The sequence below is a fragment of the Thalia democratica genome, unplaced genomic scaffold (assembly GCF_965202585.1).
Source record: "Thalia democratica unplaced genomic scaffold, ktThaDemo2.hap1.1 HAP1_SCAFFOLD_168, whole genome shotgun sequence".
Classification (NCBI taxonomy): Eukaryota; Metazoa; Chordata; class Thaliacea; order Salpida; family Salpidae; genus Thalia; species Thalia democratica.
In genome coordinates, this window is record NW_028139302.1 from 75,792 (window position 1) to 96,121 (window position 20,330).

Here is a 20,330-nt window from a genome sequence, read left to right on the forward strand (position 1 = left end):
ATTCTTAATAAAACTCTTTTAAACTGTTATTGTGTAAATTTTCAGTCAACCTTTCATTTTATAATTTCACAGTTTTTACAACTTCTTTGATTTTTCATTTTCTGTCCGCATATCATCAAATTTCGGCTCCGATTTCTCAGTTTCAGGCTGTTCACTGCGCGATTCACCGCTGTGCTCGTCTCTAACGTGCTCTCCGTCTTTCACGTAGAATGTTGAATACCCGAAATCAATCAGGTAGATCGTGTTTTGATCGAATAATCCTGTCATGAGGTTCTCAGATTTGATGTCGTTGTGAACGATGCCACAGCTGTGGACTTGATTCAGTATTTTCAACACTTGCAAGGCTACCTTCACCGTGGTCTTCAACGAAAACTTGTCCTTTCTCGTCTCTTCTCTTTTATCAAACAGGTCCTTTCCGAGTTTTTCAAAAACGAAACTCTGCCTTTCCTCATGAACAAAGCTCGGACCGATCTTTGGAATGCCGCGAACGTTTTCCTGTTGGAGAATTTTCAGGAACTCGTACTCCCGCAAAATGTATTTGTCTTTGCTTTCAGCTGATGAAGTCTTGACCACGACAGGTTTGTTTTTAAAAGTGGCGTTGTACACACAGCCGCACCCTCCTTCTTCTAACAACTCTTTCACTACTAAATCTTCTCTGTCAAACAAAATTGGTTTTTCCGATTCTTTTTCTGAATCTTCTTTCGACGTTTTGCTGGTTTCTTCGTCGGAGTTTCGTGGTGCTAAGTGTTTTTCATCGTTTTGAAACATAGATTTATTATAGATTATTATCTTTAAAAAATTAAAAAACTTAAAATTATTTAGTGAATTATATTGCTGTAATTGAATATCAAATTTTAATTAACAATTAATTTTAAACTCAGAAAGAAACATTTTATTGAGAATAGCTATCGCTATCTATTATATAAAGATAAGTGTGCATATATTTTACTTTCTAAATACTAGTTAAAATATGTTATTTAAGAACTTGATAACAGCAACTTCGTCGAATTTTCACAAGTCGAATGTTTAGTGTTGTCAACGCAAGCTATACAAAATTATGCAAATTTTTTCAACATAAAATTGTATGATTCTATGCACATGCCTGTGGACCAAATTTTTTCCAAATAAAAGAGGATTAACTGTATGAATACATTGAAACATCACTTTTAAATGACTTGAAGCAACAAATAGCTTGTTTTTCAACATGTTTAAGTGAAAGAATTGTGAAAAACAAGCAAAAACTAAGAAAATTAGTGAAAATTCATTTTTTTGCACTTTTAAGTGGAAAATGCACTATAAAATGCTTAATAAAACAATTTTTGAACATTTAAATGAACTAAAAATACACAATTATTGCTCATGTTGGCCATGGCCTGCTTTCTAGCATGTTTTTGGGTTTGGTTGAAAAATTGAAAATATCACGCTGACGTGCTAGTTTGACCATTTTTTAAACTGGCCCATCCAACCAGGCTGATTCTTAATAAAACTCTTTTAAACTGTTATTGTGTAAATTTTCAGTCAACCTTTCATTTTATAATTTCACAGTTTTTACAACTTCTTTGATTTTTCATTTTCTGTCCGCATATCATCAAATTTCGGCTCCGATTTCTCAGTTTCAGGCTGTTCACTGCGCGATTCACCGCTGTGCTCGTCTCTAACGTGCTCTCCGTCTTTCACGTAGAATGTTGAATACCCGAAATCAATCAGGTAGATCGTGTTTTGATCGAATAATCCTGTCATGAGGTTCTCAGATTTGATGTCGTTGTGAACGATGCCACAGCTGTGGACTTGATTCAGTATTTTCAACACTTGCAAGGCTACCTTCACCGTGGTCTTCAACGAAAACTTGTCCTTTCTCGTCTCTTCTCTTTTATCAAACAGGTCCTTTCCGAGTTTTTCAAAAACGAAACTCTGCCTTTCCTCATGAACAAAGCTCGGACCGATCTTTGGAATGCCGCGAACGTTTTCCTGTTGGAGAATTTTCAGGAACTCGTACTCCCGCAAAATGTATTTGTCTTTGCTTTCAGCTGATGAAGTCTTGACCACGACAGGTTTGTTTTTAAAAGTGGCGTTGTACACACAGCCGCACCCTCCTTCTTCTAACAACTCTTTCACTACTAAATCTTCTCTGTCAAACAAAATTGGTTTTTCCGATTCTTTTTCTGAATCTTCTTTCGACGTTTTGCTGGTTTCTTCGTCGGAGTTTCGTGGTGCTAAGTGTTTTTCATCGTTTTGAAACATAGATTTATTATAGATTATTATCTTTAAAAAATTAAAAAACTTAAAATTATTTAGTGAATTATATTGCTGTAATTGAATATCAAATTTTAATTAACAATTAATTTTAAACTCAGAAAGAAACATTTTATTGAGAATAGCTATCGCTATCTATTATATAAAGATAAGTGTGCATATATTTTACTTTCTAAATACTAGTTAAAATATGTTATTTAAGAACTTGATAACAGCAACTTCGTCGAATTTTCACAAGTCGAATGTTTAGTGTTGTCAACGCAAGCTATACAAAATTATGCAAATTTTTTCAACATAAAATTGTATGATTCTATGCACATGCCTGTGGACCAAATTTTTTCCAAATAAAAGAGGATTAACTGTATGAATACATTGAAACATCACTTTTAAATGACTTGAAGCAACAAATAGCTTGTTTTTCAACATGTTTAAGTGAAAGAATTGTGAAAAACAAGCAAAAACTAAGAAAATTAGTGAAAATTCATTTTTTTGCACTTTTAAGTGGAAAATGCACTATAAAATGCTTAATAAAACAATTTTTGAACATTTAAATGAACTAAAAATACACAATTATTGCTCATGTTGGCCATGGCCTGCTTTCTAGCATGTTTTTGGGTTTGGTTGAAAAATTGAAAATATCACGCTGACGTGCTAGTTTGACCATTTTTTAAACTGGCCCATCCAACCAGGCTGATTCTTAATAAAACTCTTTTAAACTGTTATTGTGTAAATTTTCAGTCAACCTTTCATTTTATAATTTCACAGTTTTTACAACTTCTTTGATTTTTCATTTTCTGTCCGCATATCATCAAATTTCGGCTCCGATTTCTCAGTTTCAGGCTGTTCACTGCGCGATTCACCGCTGTGCTCGTCTCTAACGTGCTCTCCGTCTTTCACGTAGAATGTTGAATACCCGAAATCAATCAGGTAGATCGTGTTTTGATCGAATAATCCTGTCATGAGGTTCTCAGATTTGATGTCGTTGTGAACGATGCCACAGCTGTGGACTTGATTCAGTATTTTCAACACTTGCAAGGCTACCTTCACCGTGGTCTTCAACGAAAACTTGTCCTTTCTCGTCTCTTCTCTTTTATCAAACAGGTCCTTTCCGAGTTTTTCAAAAACGAAACTCTGCCTTTCCTCATGAACAAAGCTCGGACCGATCTTTGGAATGCCGCGAACGTTTTCCTGTTGGAGAATTTTCAGGAACTCGTACTCCCGCAAAATGTATTTGTCTTTGCTTTCAGCTGATGAAGTCTTGACCACGACAGGTTTGTTTTTAAAAGTGGCGTTGTACACACAGCCGCACCCTCCTTCTTCTAACAACTCTTTCACTACTAAATCTTCTCTGTCAAACAAAATTGGTTTTTCCGATTCTTTTTCTGAATCTTCTTTCGACGTTTTGCTGGTTTCTTCGTCGGAGTTTCGTGGTGCTAAGTGTTTTTCATCGTTTTGAAACATAGATTTATTATAGATTATTATCTTTAAAAAATTAAAAAACTTAAAATTATTTAGTGAATTATATTGCTGTAATTGAATATCAAATTTTAATTAACAATTAATTTTAAACTCAGAAAGAAACATTTTATTGAGAATAGCTATCGCTATCTATTATATAAAGATAAGTGTGCATATATTTTACTTTCTAAATACTAGTTAAAATATGTTATTTAAGAACTTGATAACAGCAACTTCGTCGAATTTTCACAAGTCGAATGTTTAGTGTTGTCAACGCAAGCTATACAAAATTATGCAAATTTTTTCAACATAAAATTGTATGATTCTATGCACATGCCTGTGGACCAAATTTTTTCCAAATAAAAGAGGATTAACTGTATGAATACATTGAAACATCACTTTTAAATGACTTGAAGCAACAAATAGCTTGTTTTTCAACATGTTTAAGTGAAAGAATTGTGAAAAACAAGCAAAAACTAAGAAAATTAGTGAAAATTCATTTTTTTGCACTTTTAAGTGGAAAATGCACTATAAAATGCTTAATAAAACAATTTTTGAACATTTAAATGAACTAAAAATACACAATTATTGCTCATGTTGGCCATGGCCTGCTTTCTAGCATGTTTTTGGGTTTGGTTGAAAAATTGAAAATATCACGCTGACGTGCTAGTTTGACCATTTTTTAAACTGGCCCATCCAACCAGGCTGATTCTTAATAAAACTCTTTTAAACTGTTATTGTGTAAATTTTCAGTCAACCTTTCATTTTATAATTTCACAGTTTTTACAACTTCTTTGATTTTTCATTTTCTGTCCGCATATCATCAAATTTCGGCTCCGATTTCTCAGTTTCAGGCTGTTCACTGCGCGATTCACCGCTGTGCTCGTCTCTAACGTGCTCTCCGTCTTTCACGTAGAATGTTGAATACCCGAAATCAATCAGGTAGATCGTGTTTTGATCGAATAATCCTGTCATGAGGTTCTCAGATTTGATGTCGTTGTGAACGATGCCACAGCTGTGGACTTGATTCAGTATTTTCAACACTTGCAAGGCTACCTTCACCGTGGTCTTCAACGAAAACTTGTCCTTTCTCGTCTCTTCTCTTTTATCAAACAGGTCCTTTCCGAGTTTTTCAAAAACGAAACTCTGCCTTTCCTCATGAACAAAGCTCGGACCGATCTTTGGAATGCCGCGAACGTTTTCCTGTTGGAGAATTTTCAGGAACTCGTACTCCCGCAAAATGTATTTGTCTTTGCTTTCAGCTGATGAAGTCTTGACCACGACAGGTTTGTTTTTAAAAGTGGCGTTGTACACACAGCCGCACCCTCCTTCTTCTAACAACTCTTTCACTACTAAATCTTCTCTGTCAAACAAAATTGGTTTTTCCGATTCTTTTTCTGAATCTTCTTTCGACGTTTTGCTGGTTTCTTCGTCGGAGTTTCGTGGTGCTAAGTGTTTTTCATCGTTTTGAAACATAGATTTATTATAGATTATTATCTTTAAAAAATTAAAAAACTTAAAATTATTTAGTGAATTATATTGCTGTAATTGAATATCAAATTTTAATTAACAATTAATTTTAAACTCAGAAAGAAACATTTTATTGAGAATAGCTATCGCTATCTATTATATAAAGATAAGTGTGCATATATTTTACTTTCTAAATACTAGTTAAAATATGTTATTTAAGAACTTGATAACAGCAACTTCGTCGAATTTTCACAAGTCGAATGTTTAGTGTTGTCAACGCAAGCTATACAAAATTATGCAAATTTTTTCAACATAAAATTGTATGATTCTATGCACATGCCTGTGGACCAAATTTTTTCCAAATAAAAGAGGATTAACTGTATGAATACATTGAAACATCACTTTTAAATGACTTGAAGCAACAAATAGCTTGTTTTTCAACATGTTTAAGTGAAAGAATTGTGAAAAACAAGCAAAAACTAAGAAAATTAGTGAAAATTCATTTTTTTGCACTTTTAAGTGGAAAATGCACTATAAAATGCTTAATAAAACAATTTTTGAACATTTAAATGAACTAAAAATACACAATTATTGCTCATGTTGGCCATGGCCTGCTTTCTAGCATGTTTTTGGGTTTGGTTGAAAAATTGAAAATATCACGCTGACGTGCTAGTTTGACCATTTTTTAAACTGGCCCATCCAACCAGGCTGATTCTTAATAAAACTCTTTTAAACTGTTATTGTGTAAATTTTCAGTCAACCTTTCATTTTATAATTTCACAGTTTTTACAACTTCTTTGATTTTTCATTTTCTGTCCGCATATCATCAAATTTCGGCTCCGATTTCTCAGTTTCAGGCTGTTCACTGCGCGATTCACCGCTGTGCTCGTCTCTAACGTGCTCTCCGTCTTTCACGTAGAATGTTGAATACCCGAAATCAATCAGGTAGATCGTGTTTTGATCGAATAATCCTGTCATGAGGTTCTCAGATTTGATGTCGTTGTGAACGATGCCACAGCTGTGGACTTGATTCAGTATTTTCAACACTTGCAAGGCTACCTTCACCGTGGTCTTCAACGAAAACTTGTCCTTTCTCGTCTCTTCTCTTTTATCAAACAGGTCCTTTCCGAGTTTTTCAAAAACGAAACTCTGCCTTTCCTCATGAACAAAGCTCGGACCGATCTTTGGAATGCCGCGAACGTTTTCCTGTTGGAGAATTTTCAGGAACTCGTACTCCCGCAAAATGTATTTGTCTTTGCTTTCAGCTGATGAAGTCTTGACCACGACAGGTTTGTTTTTAAAAGTGGCGTTGTACACACAGCCGCACCCTCCTTCTTCTAACAACTCTTTCACTACTAAATCTTCTCTGTCAAACAAAATTGGTTTTTCCGATTCTTTTTCTGAATCTTCTTTCGACGTTTTGCTGGTTTCTTCGTCGGAGTTTCGTGGTGCTAAGTGTTTTTCATCGTTTTGAAACATAGATTTATTATAGATTATTATCTTTAAAAAATTAAAAAACTTAAAATTATTTAGTGAATTATATTGCTGTAATTGAATATCAAATTTTAATTAACAATTAATTTTAAACTCAGAAAGAAACATTTTATTGAGAATAGCTATCGCTATCTATTATATAAAGATAAGTGTGCATATATTTTACTTTCTAAATACTAGTTAAAATATGTTATTTAAGAACTTGATAACAGCAACTTCGTCGAATTTTCACAAGTCGAATGTTTAGTGTTGTCAACGCAAGCTATACAAAATTATGCAAATTTTTTCAACATAAAATTGTATGATTCTATGCACATGCCTGTGGACCAAATTTTTTCCAAATAAAAGAGGATTAACTGTATGAATACATTGAAACATCACTTTTAAATGACTTGAAGCAACAAATAGCTTGTTTTTCAACATGTTTAAGTGAAAGAATTGTGAAAAACAAGCAAAAACTAAGAAAATTAGTGAAAATTCATTTTTTTGCACTTTTAAGTGGAAAATGCACTATAAAATGCTTAATAAAACAATTTTTGAACATTTAAATGAACTAAAAATACACAATTATTGCTCATGTTGGCCATGGCCTGCTTTCTAGCATGTTTTTGGGTTTGGTTGAAAAATTGAAAATATCACGCTGACGTGCTAGTTTGACCATTTTTTAAACTGGCCCATCCAACCAGGCTGATTCTTAATAAAACTCTTTTAAACTGTTATTGTGTAAATTTTCAGTCAACCTTTCATTTTATAATTTCACAGTTTTTACAACTTCTTTGATTTTTCATTTTCTGTCCGCATATCATCAAATTTCGGCTCCGATTTCTCAGTTTCAGGCTGTTCACTGCGCGATTCACCGCTGTGCTCGTCTCTAACGTGCTCTCCGTCTTTCACGTAGAATGTTGAATACCCGAAATCAATCAGGTAGATCGTGTTTTGATCGAATAATCCTGTCATGAGGTTCTCAGATTTGATGTCGTTGTGAACGATGCCACAGCTGTGGACTTGATTCAGTATTTTCAACACTTGCAAGGCTACCTTCACCGTGGTCTTCAACGAAAACTTGTCCTTTCTCGTCTCTTCTCTTTTATCAAACAGGTCCTTTCCGAGTTTTTCAAAAACGAAACTCTGCCTTTCCTCATGAACAAAGCTCGGACCGATCTTTGGAATGCCGCGAACGTTTTCCTGTTGGAGAATTTTCAGGAACTCGTACTCCCGCAAAATGTATTTGTCTTTGCTTTCAGCTGATGAAGTCTTGACCACGACAGGTTTGTTTTTAAAAGTGGCGTTGTACACACAGCCGCACCCTCCTTCTTCTAACAACTCTTTCACTACTAAATCTTCTCTGTCAAACAAAATTGGTTTTTCCGATTCTTTTTCTGAATCTTCTTTCGACGTTTTGCTGGTTTCTTCGTCGGAGTTTCGTGGTGCTAAGTGTTTTTCATCGTTTTGAAACATAGATTTATTATAGATTATTATCTTTAAAAAATTAAAAAACTTAAAATTATTTAGTGAATTATATTGCTGTAATTGAATATCAAATTTTAATTAACAATTAATTTTAAACTCAGAAAGAAACATTTTATTGAGAATAGCTATCGCTATCTATTATATAAAGATAAGTGTGCATATATTTTACTTTCTAAATACTAGTTAAAATATGTTATTTAAGAACTTGATAACAGCAACTTCGTCGAATTTTCACAAGTCGAATGTTTAGTGTTGTCAACGCAAGCTATACAAAATTATGCAAATTTTTTCAACATAAAATTGTATGATTCTATGCACATGCCTGTGGACCAAATTTTTTCCAAATAAAAGAGGATTAACTGTATGAATACATTGAAACATCACTTTTAAATGACTTGAAGCAACAAATAGCTTGTTTTTCAACATGTTTAAGTGAAAGAATTGTGAAAAACAAGCAAAAACTAAGAAAATTAGTGAAAATTCATTTTTTTGCACTTTTAAGTGGAAAATGCACTATAAAATGCTTAATAAAACAATTTTTGAACATTTAAATGAACTAAAAATACACAATTATTGCTCATGTTGGCCATGGCCTGCTTTCTAGCATGTTTTTGGGTTTGGTTGAAAAATTGAAAATATCACGCTGACGTGCTAGTTTGACCATTTTTTAAACTGGCCCATCCAACCAGGCTGATTCTTAATAAAACTCTTTTAAACTGTTATTGTGTAAATTTTCAGTCAACCTTTCATTTTATAATTTCACAGTTTTTACAACTTCTTTGATTTTTCATTTTCTGTCCGCATATCATCAAATTTCGGCTCCGATTTCTCAGTTTCAGGCTGTTCACTGCGCGATTCACCGCTGTGCTCGTCTCTAACGTGCTCTCCGTCTTTCACGTAGAATGTTGAATACCCGAAATCAATCAGGTAGATCGTGTTTTGATCGAATAATCCTGTCATGAGGTTCTCAGATTTGATGTCGTTGTGAACGATGCCACAGCTGTGGACTTGATTCAGTATTTTCAACACTTGCAAGGCTACCTTCACCGTGGTCTTCAACGAAAACTTGTCCTTTCTCGTCTCTTCTCTTTTATCAAACAGGTCCTTTCCGAGTTTTTCAAAAACGAAACTCTGCCTTTCCTCATGAACAAAGCTCGGACCGATCTTTGGAATGCCGCGAACGTTTTCCTGTTGGAGAATTTTCAGGAACTCGTACTCCCGCAAAATGTATTTGTCTTTGCTTTCAGCTGATGAAGTCTTGACCACGACAGGTTTGTTTTTAAAAGTGGCGTTGTACACACAGCCGCACCCTCCTTCTTCTAACAACTCTTTCACTACTAAATCTTCTCTGTCAAACAAAATTGGTTTTTCCGATTCTTTTTCTGAATCTTCTTTCGACGTTTTGCTGGTTTCTTCGTCGGAGTTTCGTGGTGCTAAGTGTTTTTCATCGTTTTGAAACATAGATTTATTATAGATTATTATCTTTAAAAAATTAAAAAACTTAAAATTATTTAGTGAATTATATTGCTGTAATTGAATATCAAATTTTAATTAACAATTAATTTTAAACTCAGAAAGAAACATTTTATTGAGAATAGCTATCGCTATCTATTATATAAAGATAAGTGTGCATATATTTTACTTTCTAAATACTAGTTAAAATATGTTATTTAAGAACTTGATAACAGCAACTTCGTCGAATTTTCACAAGTCGAATGTTTAGTGTTGTCAACGCAAGCTATACAAAATTATGCAAATTTTTTCAACATAAAATTGTATGATTCTATGCACATGCCTGTGGACCAAATTTTTTCCAAATAAAAGAGGATTAACTGTATGAATACATTGAAACATCACTTTTAAATGACTTGAAGCAACAAATAGCTTGTTTTTCAACATGTTTAAGTGAAAGAATTGTGAAAAACAAGCAAAAACTAAGAAAATTAGTGAAAATTCATTTTTTTGCACTTTTAAGTGGAAAATGCACTATAAAATGCTTAATAAAACAATTTTTGAACATTTAAATGAACTAAAAATACACAATTATTGCTCATGTTGGCCATGGCCTGCTTTCTAGCATGTTTTTGGGTTTGGTTGAAAAATTGAAAATATCACGCTGACGTGCTAGTTTGACCATTTTTTAAACTGGCCCATCCAACCAGGCTGATTCTTAATAAAACTCTTTTAAACTGTTATTGTGTAAATTTTCAGTCAACCTTTCATTTTATAATTTCACAGTTTTTACAACTTCTTTGATTTTTCATTTTCTGTCCGCATATCATCAAATTTCGGCTCCGATTTCTCAGTTTCAGGCTGTTCACTGCGCGATTCACCGCTGTGCTCGTCTCTAACGTGCTCTCCGTCTTTCACGTAGAATGTTGAATACCCGAAATCAATCAGGTAGATCGTGTTTTGATCGAATAATCCTGTCATGAGGTTCTCAGATTTGATGTCGTTGTGAACGATGCCACAGCTGTGGACTTGATTCAGTATTTTCAACACTTGCAAGGCTACCTTCACCGTGGTCTTCAACGAAAACTTGTCCTTTCTCGTCTCTTCTCTTTTATCAAACAGGTCCTTTCCGAGTTTTTCAAAAACGAAACTCTGCCTTTCCTCATGAACAAAGCTCGGACCGATCTTTGGAATGCCGCGAACGTTTTCCTGTTGGAGAATTTTCAGGAACTCGTACTCCCGCAAAATGTATTTGTCTTTGCTTTCAGCTGATGAAGTCTTGACCACGACAGGTTTGTTTTTAAAAGTGGCGTTGTACACACAGCCGCACCCTCCTTCTTCTAACAACTCTTTCACTACTAAATCTTCTCTGTCAAACAAAATTGGTTTTTCCGATTCTTTTTCTGAATCTTCTTTCGACGTTTTGCTGGTTTCTTCGTCGGAGTTTCGTGGTGCTAAGTGTTTTTCATCGTTTTGAAACATAGATTTATTATAGATTATTATCTTTAAAAAATTAAAAAACTTAAAATTATTTAGTGAATTATATTGCTGTAATTGAATATCAAATTTTAATTAACAATTAATTTTAAACTCAGAAAGAAACATTTTATTGAGAATAGCTATCGCTATCTATTATATAAAGATAAGTGTGCATATATTTTACTTTCTAAATACTAGTTAAAATATGTTATTTAAGAACTTGATAACAGCAACTTCGTCGAATTTTCACAAGTCGAATGTTTAGTGTTGTCAACGCAAGCTATACAAAATTATGCAAATTTTTTCAACATAAAATTGTATGATTCTATGCACATGCCTGTGGACCAAATTTTTTCCAAATAAAAGAGGATTAACTGTATGAATACATTGAAACATCACTTTTAAATGACTTGAAGCAACAAATAGCTTGTTTTTCAACATGTTTAAGTGAAAGAATTGTGAAAAACAAGCAAAAACTAAGAAAATTAGTGAAAATTCATTTTTTTGCACTTTTAAGTGGAAAATGCACTATAAAATGCTTAATAAAACAATTTTTGAACATTTAAATGAACTAAAAATACACAATTATTGCTCATGTTGGCCATGGCCTGCTTTCTAGCATGTTTTTGGGTTTGGTTGAAAAATTGAAAATATCACGCTGACGTGCTAGTTTGACCATTTTTTAAACTGGCCCATCCAACCAGGCTGATTCTTAATAAAACTCTTTTAAACTGTTATTGTGTAAATTTTCAGTCAACCTTTCATTTTATAATTTCACAGTTTTTACAACTTCTTTGATTTTTCATTTTCTGTCCGCATATCATCAAATTTCGGCTCCGATTTCTCAGTTTCAGGCTGTTCACTGCGCGATTCACCGCTGTGCTCGTCTCTAACGTGCTCTCCGTCTTTCACGTAGAATGTTGAATACCCGAAATCAATCAGGTAGATCGTGTTTTGATCGAATAATCCTGTCATGAGGTTCTCAGATTTGATGTCGTTGTGAACGATGCCACAGCTGTGGACTTGATTCAGTATTTTCAACACTTGCAAGGCTACCTTCACCGTGGTCTTCAACGAAAACTTGTCCTTTCTCGTCTCTTCTCTTTTATCAAACAGGTCCTTTCCGAGTTTTTCAAAAACGAAACTCTGCCTTTCCTCATGAACAAAGCTCGGACCGATCTTTGGAATGCCGCGAACGTTTTCCTGTTGGAGAATTTTCAGGAACTCGTACTCCCGCAAAATGTATTTGTCTTTGCTTTCAGCTGATGAAGTCTTGACCACGACAGGTTTGTTTTTAAAAGTGGCGTTGTACACACAGCCGCACCCTCCTTCTTCTAACAACTCTTTCACTACTAAATCTTCTCTGTCAAACAAAATTGGTTTTTCCGATTCTTTTTCTGAATCTTCTTTCGACGTTTTGCTGGTTTCTTCGTCGGAGTTTCGTGGTGCTAAGTGTTTTTCATCGTTTTGAAACATAGATTTATTATAGATTATTATCTTTAAAAAATTAAAAAACTTAAAATTATTTAGTGAATTATATTGCTGTAATTGAATATCAAATTTTAATTAACAATTAATTTTAAACTCAGAAAGAAACATTTTATTGAGAATAGCTATCGCTATCTATTATATAAAGATAAGTGTGCATATATTTTACTTTCTAAATACTAGTTAAAATATGTTATTTAAGAACTTGATAACAGCAACTTCGTCGAATTTTCACAAGTCGAATGTTTAGTGTTGTCAACGCAAGCTATACAAAATTATGCAAATTTTTTCAACATAAAATTGTATGATTCTATGCACATGCCTGTGGACCAAATTTTTTCCAAATAAAAGAGGATTAACTGTATGAATACATTGAAACATCACTTTTAAATGACTTGAAGCAACAAATAGCTTGTTTTTCAACATGTTTAAGTGAAAGAATTGTGAAAAACAAGCAAAAACTAAGAAAATTAGTGAAAATTCATTTTTTTGCACTTTTAAGTGGAAAATGCACTATAAAATGCTTAATAAAACAATTTTTGAACATTTAAATGAACTAAAAATACACAATTATTGCTCATGTTGGCCATGGCCTGCTTTCTAGCATGTTTTTGGGTTTGGTTGAAAAATTGAAAATATCACGCTGACGTGCTAGTTTGACCATTTTTTAAACTGGCCCATCCAACCAGGCTGATTCTTAATAAAACTCTTTTAAACTGTTATTGTGTAAATTTTCAGTCAACCTTTCATTTTATAATTTCACAGTTTTTACAACTTCTTTGATTTTTCATTTTCTGTCCGCATATCATCAAATTTCGGCTCCGATTTCTCAGTTTCAGGCTGTTCACTGCGCGATTCACCGCTGTGCTCGTCTCTAACGTGCTCTCCGTCTTTCACGTAGAATGTTGAATACCCGAAATCAATCAGGTAGATCGTGTTTTGATCGAATAATCCTGTCATGAGGTTCTCAGATTTGATGTCGTTGTGAACGATGCCACAGCTGTGGACTTGATTCAGTATTTTCAACACTTGCAAGGCTACCTTCACCGTGGTCTTCAACGAAAACTTGTCCTTTCTCGTCTCTTCTCTTTTATCAAACAGGTCCTTTCCGAGTTTTTCAAAAACGAAACTCTGCCTTTCCTCATGAACAAAGCTCGGACCGATCTTTGGAATGCCGCGAACGTTTTCCTGTTGGAGAATTTTCAGGAACTCGTACTCCCGCAAAATGTATTTGTCTTTGCTTTCAGCTGATGAAGTCTTGACCACGACAGGTTTGTTTTTAAAAGTGGCGTTGTACACACAGCCGCACCCTCCTTCTTCTAACAACTCTTTCACTACTAAATCTTCTCTGTCAAACAAAATTGGTTTTTCCGATTCTTTTTCTGAATCTTCTTTCGACGTTTTGCTGGTTTCTTCGTCGGAGTTTCGTGGTGCTAAGTGTTTTTCATCGTTTTGAAACATAGATTTATTATAGATTATTATCTTTAAAAAATTAAAAAACTTAAAATTATTTAGTGAATTATATTGCTGTAATTGAATATCAAATTTTAATTAACAATTAATTTTAAACTCAGAAAGAAACATTTTATTGAGAATAGCTATCGCTATCTATTATATAAAGATAAGTGTGCATATATTTTACTTTCTAAATACTAGTTAAAATATGTTATTTAAGAACTTGATAACAGCAACTTCGTCGAATTTTCACAAGTCGAATGTTTAGTGTTGTCAACGCAAGCTATACAAAATTATGCAAATTTTTTCAACATAAAATTGTATGATTCTATGCACATGCCTGTGGACCAAATTTTTTCCAAATAAAAGAGGATTAACTGTATGAATACATTGAAACATCACTTTTAAATGACTTGAAGCAACAAATAGCTTGTTTTTCAACATGTTTAAGTGAAAGAATTGTGAAAAACAAGCAAAAACTAAGAAAATTAGTGAAAATTCATTTTTTTGCACTTTTAAGTGGAAAATGCACTATAAAATGCTTAATAAAACAATTTTTGAACATTTAAATGAACTAAAAATACACAATTATTGCTCATGTTGGCCATGGCCTGCTTTCTAGCATGTTTTTGGGTTTGGTTGAAAAATTGAAAATATCACGCTGACGTGCTAGTTTGACCATTTTTTAAACTGGCCCATCCAACCAGGCTGATTCTTAATAAAACTCTTTTAAACTGTTATTGTGTAAATTTTCAGTCAACCTTTCATTTTATAATTTCACAGTTTTTACAACTTCTTTGATTTTTCATTTTCTGTCCGCATATCATCAAATTTCGGCTCCGATTTCTCAGTTTCAGGCTGTTCACTGCGCGATTCACCGCTGTGCTCGTCTCTAACGTGCTCTCCGTCTTTCACGTAGAATGTTGAATACCCGAAATCAATCAGGTAGATCGTGTTTTGATCGAATAATCCTGTCATGAGGTTCTCAGATTTGATGTCGTTGTGAACGATGCCACAGCTGTGGACTTGATTCAGTATTTTCAACACTTGCAAGGCTACCTTCACCGTGGTCTTCAACGAAAACTTGTCCTTTCTCGTCTCTTCTCTTTTATCAAACAGGTCCTTTCCGAGTTTTTCAAAAACGAAACTCTGCCTTTCCTCATGAACAAAGCTCGGACCGATCTTTGGAATGCCGCGAACGTTTTCCTGTTGGAGAATTTTCAGGAACTCGTACTCCCGCAAAATGTATTTGTCTTTGCTTTCAGCTGATGAAGTCTTGACCACGACAGGTTTGTTTTTAAAAGTGGCGTTGTACACACAGCCGCACCCTCCTTCTTCTAACAACTCTTTCACTACTAAATCTTCTCTGTCAAACAAAATTGGTTTTTCCGATTCTTTTTCTGAATCTTCTTTCGACGTTTTGCTGGTTTCTTCGTCGGAGTTTCGTGGTGCTAAGTGTTTTTCATCGTTTTGAAACATAGATTTATTATAGATTATTATCTTTAAAAAATTAAAAAACTTAAAATTATTTAGTGAATTATATTGCTGTAATTGAATATCAAATTTTAATTAACAATTAATTTTAAACTCAGAAAGAAACATTTTATTGAGAATAGCTATCGCTATCTATTATATAAAGATAAGTGTGCATATATTTTACTTTCTAAATACTAGTTAAAATATGTTATTTAAGAACTTGATAACAGCAACTTCGTCGAATTTTCACAAGTCGAATGTTTAGTGTTGTCAACGCAAGCTATACAAAATTATGCAAATTTTTTCAACATAAAATTGTATGATTCTATGCACATGCCTGTGGACCAAATTTTTTCCAAATAAAAGAGGATTAACTGTATGAATACATTGAAACATCACTTTTAAATGACTTGAAGCAACAAATAGCTTGTTTTTCAACATGTTTAAGTGAAAGAATTGTGAAAAACAAGCAAAAACTAAGAAAATTAGTGAAAATTCATTTTTTTGCACTTTTAAGTGGAAAATGCACTATAAAATGCTTAATAAAACAATTTTTGAACATTTAAATGAACTAAAAATACACAATTATTGCTCATGTTGGCCATGGCCTGCTTTCTAGCATGTTTTTGGGTTTGGTTGAAAAATTGAAAATATCACGCTGACGTGCTAGTTTGACCATTTTTTAAACTGGCCCATCCAACCAGGCTGATTCTTAATAAAACTCTTTTAAACTGTTATTGTGTAAATTTTCAGTCAACCTTTCATTTTATAATTTCACAGTTTTTACAACTTCTTTGATTTTTCATTTTCTGTCCGCATATCATCAAATTTCGGCTCCGATTTCTCAGTTTCAGGCTGTTCACTGCGCGATTCACCGCTGTGCTCGTCTCTAACGTGCTCTCCGTCTTTCACGTAGAATGTTGAATACCCGAAATCAATCAGGTAGATCGTGTTTTGATCGAATAATCCTGTCATGAGGTTCTCAGATTTGATGTCGTTGTGAACGATGCCACAGCTGTGGACTTGATTCAGTATTTTCAACACTTGCAAGGCTACCTTCACCGTGGTCTTCAACGAAAACTTGTCCTTTCTCGTCTCTTCTCTTTTATCAAACAGGTCCTTTCCGAGTTTTTCAAAAACGAAACTCTGCCTTTCCTCATGAACAAAGCTCGGACCGATCTTTGGAATGCCGCGAACGTTTTCCTGTTGGAGAATTTTCAGGAACTCGTACTCCCGCAAAATGTATTTGTCTTTGCTTTCAGCTGATGAAGTCTTGACCACGACAGGTTTGTTTTTAAAAGTGGCGTTGTACACACAGCCGCACCCTCCTTCTTCTAACAACTCTTTCACTACTAAATCTTCTCTGTCAAACAAAATTGGTTTTTCCGATTCTTTTTCTGAATCTTCTTTCGACGTTTTGCTGGTTTCTTCGTCGGAGTTTCGTGGTGCTAAGTGTTTTTCATCGTTTTGAAACATAGATTTATTATAGATTATTATCTTTAAAAAATTAAAAAACTTAAAATTATTTAGTGAATTATATTGCTGTAATTGAATATCAAATTTTAATTAACAATTAATTTTAAACTCAGAAAGAAACATTTTATTGAGAATAGCTATCGCTATCTATTATATAAAGATAAGTGTGCATATATTTTACTTTCTAAATACTAGTTAAAATATGTTATTTAAGAACTTGATAACAGCAACTTCGTCGAATTTTCACAAGTCGAATGTTTAGTGTTGTCAACGCAAGCTATACAAAATTATGCAAATTTTTTCAACATAAAATTGTATGATTCTATGCACATGCCTGTGGACCAAATTTTTTCCAAATAAAAGAGGATTAACTGTATGAATACATTGAAACATCACTTTTAAATGACTTGAAGCAACAAATAGCTTGTTTTTCAACATGTTTAAGTGAAAGAATTGTGAAAAACAAGCAAAAACTAAGAAAATTAGTGAAAATTCATTTTTTTGCACTTTTAAGTGGAAAATGCACTATAAAATGCTTAATAAAACAATTTTTGAACATTTAAATGAACTAAAAATACACAATTATTGCTCATGTTGGCCATGGCCTGCTTTCTAGCATGTTTTTGGGTTTGGTTGAAAAATTGAAAATATCACGCTGACGTGCTAGTTTGACCATTTTTTAAACTGGCCCATCCAACCAGGCTGATTCTTAATAAAACTCTTTTAAACTGTTATTGTGTAAATTTTCAGTCAACCTTTCATTTTATAATTTCACAGTTTTTACAACTTCTTTGATTTTTCATTTTCTGTCCGCATATCATCAAATTTCGGCTCCGATTTCTCAGTTTCAGGCTGTTCACTGCGCGATTCACCGCTGTGCTCGTCTCTAACGTGCTCTCCGTCTTTCACGTAGAATGTTGAATACCCGAAATCAATCAGGTAGATCGTGTTTTGATCGAATAATCCTGTCATGAGGTTCTCAGATTTGATGTCGTTGTGAACGATGCCACAGCTGTGGACTTGATTCAGTATTTTCAACACTTGCAAGGCTACCTTCACCGTGGTCTTCAACGAAAACTTGTCCTTTCTCGTCTCTTCTCTTTTATCAAACAGGTCCTTTCCGAGTTTTTCAAAAACGAAACTCTGCCTTTCCTCATGAACAAAGCTCGGACCGATCTTTGGAATGCCGCGAACGTTTTCCTGTTGGAGAATTTTCAGGAACTCGTACTCCCGCAAAATGTATTTGTCTTTGCTTTCAGCTGATGAAGTCTTGACCACGACAGGTTTGTTTTTAAAAGTGGCGTTGTACACACAGCCGCACCCTCCTTCTTCTAACAACTCTTTCACTACTAAATCTTCTCTGTCAAACAAAATTGGTTTTTCCGATTCTTTTTCTGAATCTTCTTTCGACGTTTTGCTGGTTTCTTCGTCGGAGTTTCGTGGTGCTAAGTGTTTTTCATCGTTTTGAAACATAGATTTATTATAGATTATTATCTTTAAAAAATTAAAAAACTTAAAATTATTTAGTGAATTATATTGCTGTAATTGAATATCAAATTTTAATTAACAATTAATTTTAAACTCAGAAAGAAACATTTTATTGAGAATAGCTATCGCTATCTATTATATAAAGATAAGTGTGCATATATTTTACTTTCTAAATACTAGTTAAAATATGTTATTTAAGAACTTGATAACAGCAACTTCGTCGAATTTTCACAAGTCGAATGTTTAGTGTTGTCAACGCAAGCTATACAAAATTATGCAAATTTTTTCAACATAAAATTGTATGATTCTATGCACATGCCTGTGGACCAAATTTTTTCCAAATAAAAGAGGATTAACTGTATGAATACATTGAAACATCACTTTTAAATGACTTGAAGCAACAAATAGCTTGTTTTTCAACATGTTTAAGTGAAAGAATTGTGAAAAACAAGCAAAAACTAAGAAAATTAGTGAAAATTCATTTTTTTGCACTTTTAAGTGGAAAATGCACTATAAAATGCTTAATAAAACAATTTTTGAACATTTAAATGAACTAAAAATACACAATTATTGCTCATGTTGGCCATGGCCTGCTTTCTAGCATGTTTTTGGGTTTGGTTGAAAAATTGAAAATATCACGCTGACGTGCTAGTTTGACCATTTTTTAAACTGGCCCATCCAACCAGGCTGATTCTTAATAAAACTCTTTTAAACTGTTATTGTGTAAATTTTCAGTCAACCTTTCATTTTATAATTTCACAGTTTTTACAACTTCTTTGATTTTTCATTTTCTGTCCGCATATCATCAAATTTCGGCTCCGATTTCTCAGTTTCAGGCTGTTCACTGCGCGATTCACCGCTGTGCTCGTCTCTAACGTGCTCTCCGTCTTTCACGTAGAATGTTGAATACCCGAAATCAATCAGGTAGATCGTGTTTTGATCGAATAATCCTGTCATGAGGTTCTCAGATTTGATGTCGTTGTGAACGATGCCACAGCTGTGGACTTGATTCAGTATTTTCAACACTTGCAAGGCTACCTTCACCGTGGTCTTCAACGAAAACTTGTCCTTTCTCGTCTCTTCTCTTTTATCAAACAGGTCCTTTCCGAGTTTTTCAAAAACGAAACTCTGCCTTTCCTCATGAACAAAGCTCGGACCGATCTTTGGAATGCCGCGAACGTTTTCCTGTTGGAGAATTTTCAGGAACTCGTACTCCCGCAAAATGTATTTGTCTTTGCTTTCAGCTGATGAAGTCTTGACCACGACAGGTTTGTTTTTAAAAGTGGCGTTGTACACACAGCCGCACCCTCCTTCTTCTAACAACTCTTTCACTACTAAATCTTCTCTGTCAAACAAAATTGGTTTTTCCGATTCTTTTTCTGAATCTTCTTTCGACGTTTTGCTGGTTTCTTCGTCGGAGTTTCGTGGTGCTAAGTGTTTTTCATCGTTTTGAAACATAGATTTATTATAGATTATTATCTTTAAAAAATTAAAAAACTTAAAATTATTTAGTGAATTATATTGCTGTAATTGAATATCAAATTTTAATTAACAATTAATTTTAAACTCAGAAAGAAACATTTTATTGAGAATAGCTATCGCTATCTATTATATAAAGATAAGTGTGCATATATTTTACTTTCTAAATACTAGTTAAAATATGTTATTTAAGAACTTGATAACAGCAACTTCGTCGAATTTTCACAAGTCGAATGTTTAGTGTTGTCAACGCAAGCTATACAAAATTATGCAAATTTTTTCAACATAAAATTGTATGATTCTATGCACATGCCTGTGGACCAAATTTTTTCCAAATAAAAGAGGATTAACTGTATGAATACATTGAAACATCACTTTTAAATGACTTGAAG

At 33.6% G+C, this 20,330-nt stretch overlaps 14 protein-coding genes across 14 annotated transcripts; all 14 read right to left on the reverse strand.

Moving 5' to 3' along the window:
* Positions 1-75: 75 nt before the first annotated feature.
* LOC145845782 (serine/threonine-protein kinase VRK1-like) lies at positions 76-768 on the reverse strand. Its single transcript, XM_082952848.1, has one exon. It carries the CDS (start codon positions 766-768, stop codon positions 76-78), a length of 693 nt encoding a protein of 230 aa, XP_082808974.1.
* A 780-nt stretch (positions 769-1,548) lies between these two features.
* LOC145845783 (serine/threonine-protein kinase VRK1-like) lies at positions 1,549-2,241 on the reverse strand. The gene has a single exon (XM_082952849.1). The coding sequence runs from the start codon at positions 2,239-2,241 to the stop codon at positions 1,549-1,551; it is 693 nt and encodes a 230-aa protein (XP_082808975.1).
* Positions 2,242-3,021: 780 nt separating this feature from the next.
* Positions 3,022-3,714, reverse strand: LOC145845784 (serine/threonine-protein kinase VRK1-like). Its single transcript, XM_082952851.1, has one exon. The coding sequence runs from the start codon at positions 3,712-3,714 to the stop codon at positions 3,022-3,024; it is 693 nt and encodes a 230-aa protein (XP_082808977.1).
* Positions 3,715-4,494: 780 nt separating this feature from the next.
* On the reverse strand, positions 4,495-5,187 carry LOC145845785 (serine/threonine-protein kinase VRK1-like). Its single transcript, XM_082952852.1, has one exon. The coding sequence runs from the start codon at positions 5,185-5,187 to the stop codon at positions 4,495-4,497; it is 693 nt and encodes a 230-aa protein (XP_082808978.1).
* Positions 5,188-5,967: 780 nt separating this feature from the next.
* Positions 5,968-6,660, reverse strand: LOC145845786 (serine/threonine-protein kinase VRK1-like). The gene has a single exon (XM_082952853.1). The coding sequence runs from the start codon at positions 6,658-6,660 to the stop codon at positions 5,968-5,970; it is 693 nt and encodes a 230-aa protein (XP_082808979.1).
* A 780-nt stretch (positions 6,661-7,440) lies between these two features.
* On the reverse strand, positions 7,441-8,133 carry LOC145845787 (serine/threonine-protein kinase VRK1-like). Its single transcript, XM_082952854.1, has one exon. It carries the CDS (start codon positions 8,131-8,133, stop codon positions 7,441-7,443), a length of 693 nt encoding a protein of 230 aa, XP_082808980.1.
* Positions 8,134-8,913: 780 nt separating this feature from the next.
* On the reverse strand, positions 8,914-9,606 carry LOC145845789 (serine/threonine-protein kinase VRK1-like). Its single transcript, XM_082952855.1, has one exon. The coding sequence runs from the start codon at positions 9,604-9,606 to the stop codon at positions 8,914-8,916; it is 693 nt and encodes a 230-aa protein (XP_082808981.1).
* Positions 9,607-10,386: 780 nt separating this feature from the next.
* Positions 10,387-11,079, reverse strand: LOC145845790 (serine/threonine-protein kinase VRK1-like). Its single transcript, XM_082952856.1, has one exon. It carries the CDS (start codon positions 11,077-11,079, stop codon positions 10,387-10,389), a length of 693 nt encoding a protein of 230 aa, XP_082808982.1.
* A 780-nt stretch (positions 11,080-11,859) lies between these two features.
* LOC145845791 (serine/threonine-protein kinase VRK1-like) lies at positions 11,860-12,552 on the reverse strand. Its single transcript, XM_082952857.1, has one exon. It carries the CDS (start codon positions 12,550-12,552, stop codon positions 11,860-11,862), a length of 693 nt encoding a protein of 230 aa, XP_082808983.1.
* A 780-nt stretch (positions 12,553-13,332) lies between these two features.
* LOC145845792 (serine/threonine-protein kinase VRK1-like) lies at positions 13,333-14,025 on the reverse strand. The gene has a single exon (XM_082952858.1). The coding sequence runs from the start codon at positions 14,023-14,025 to the stop codon at positions 13,333-13,335; it is 693 nt and encodes a 230-aa protein (XP_082808984.1).
* Positions 14,026-14,805: 780 nt separating this feature from the next.
* LOC145845793 (serine/threonine-protein kinase VRK1-like) lies at positions 14,806-15,498 on the reverse strand. Its single transcript, XM_082952859.1, has one exon. The coding sequence runs from the start codon at positions 15,496-15,498 to the stop codon at positions 14,806-14,808; it is 693 nt and encodes a 230-aa protein (XP_082808985.1).
* A 780-nt stretch (positions 15,499-16,278) lies between these two features.
* Positions 16,279-16,971, reverse strand: LOC145845794 (serine/threonine-protein kinase VRK1-like). The gene has a single exon (XM_082952860.1). The coding sequence runs from the start codon at positions 16,969-16,971 to the stop codon at positions 16,279-16,281; it is 693 nt and encodes a 230-aa protein (XP_082808986.1).
* A 780-nt stretch (positions 16,972-17,751) lies between these two features.
* LOC145845795 (serine/threonine-protein kinase VRK1-like) lies at positions 17,752-18,444 on the reverse strand. The gene has a single exon (XM_082952861.1). The coding sequence runs from the start codon at positions 18,442-18,444 to the stop codon at positions 17,752-17,754; it is 693 nt and encodes a 230-aa protein (XP_082808987.1).
* Positions 18,445-19,224: 780 nt separating this feature from the next.
* LOC145845796 (serine/threonine-protein kinase VRK1-like) lies at positions 19,225-19,917 on the reverse strand. The gene has a single exon (XM_082952862.1). It carries the CDS (start codon positions 19,915-19,917, stop codon positions 19,225-19,227), a length of 693 nt encoding a protein of 230 aa, XP_082808988.1.
* Between the last annotated feature and the right edge of the window lie 413 nt (positions 19,918-20,330).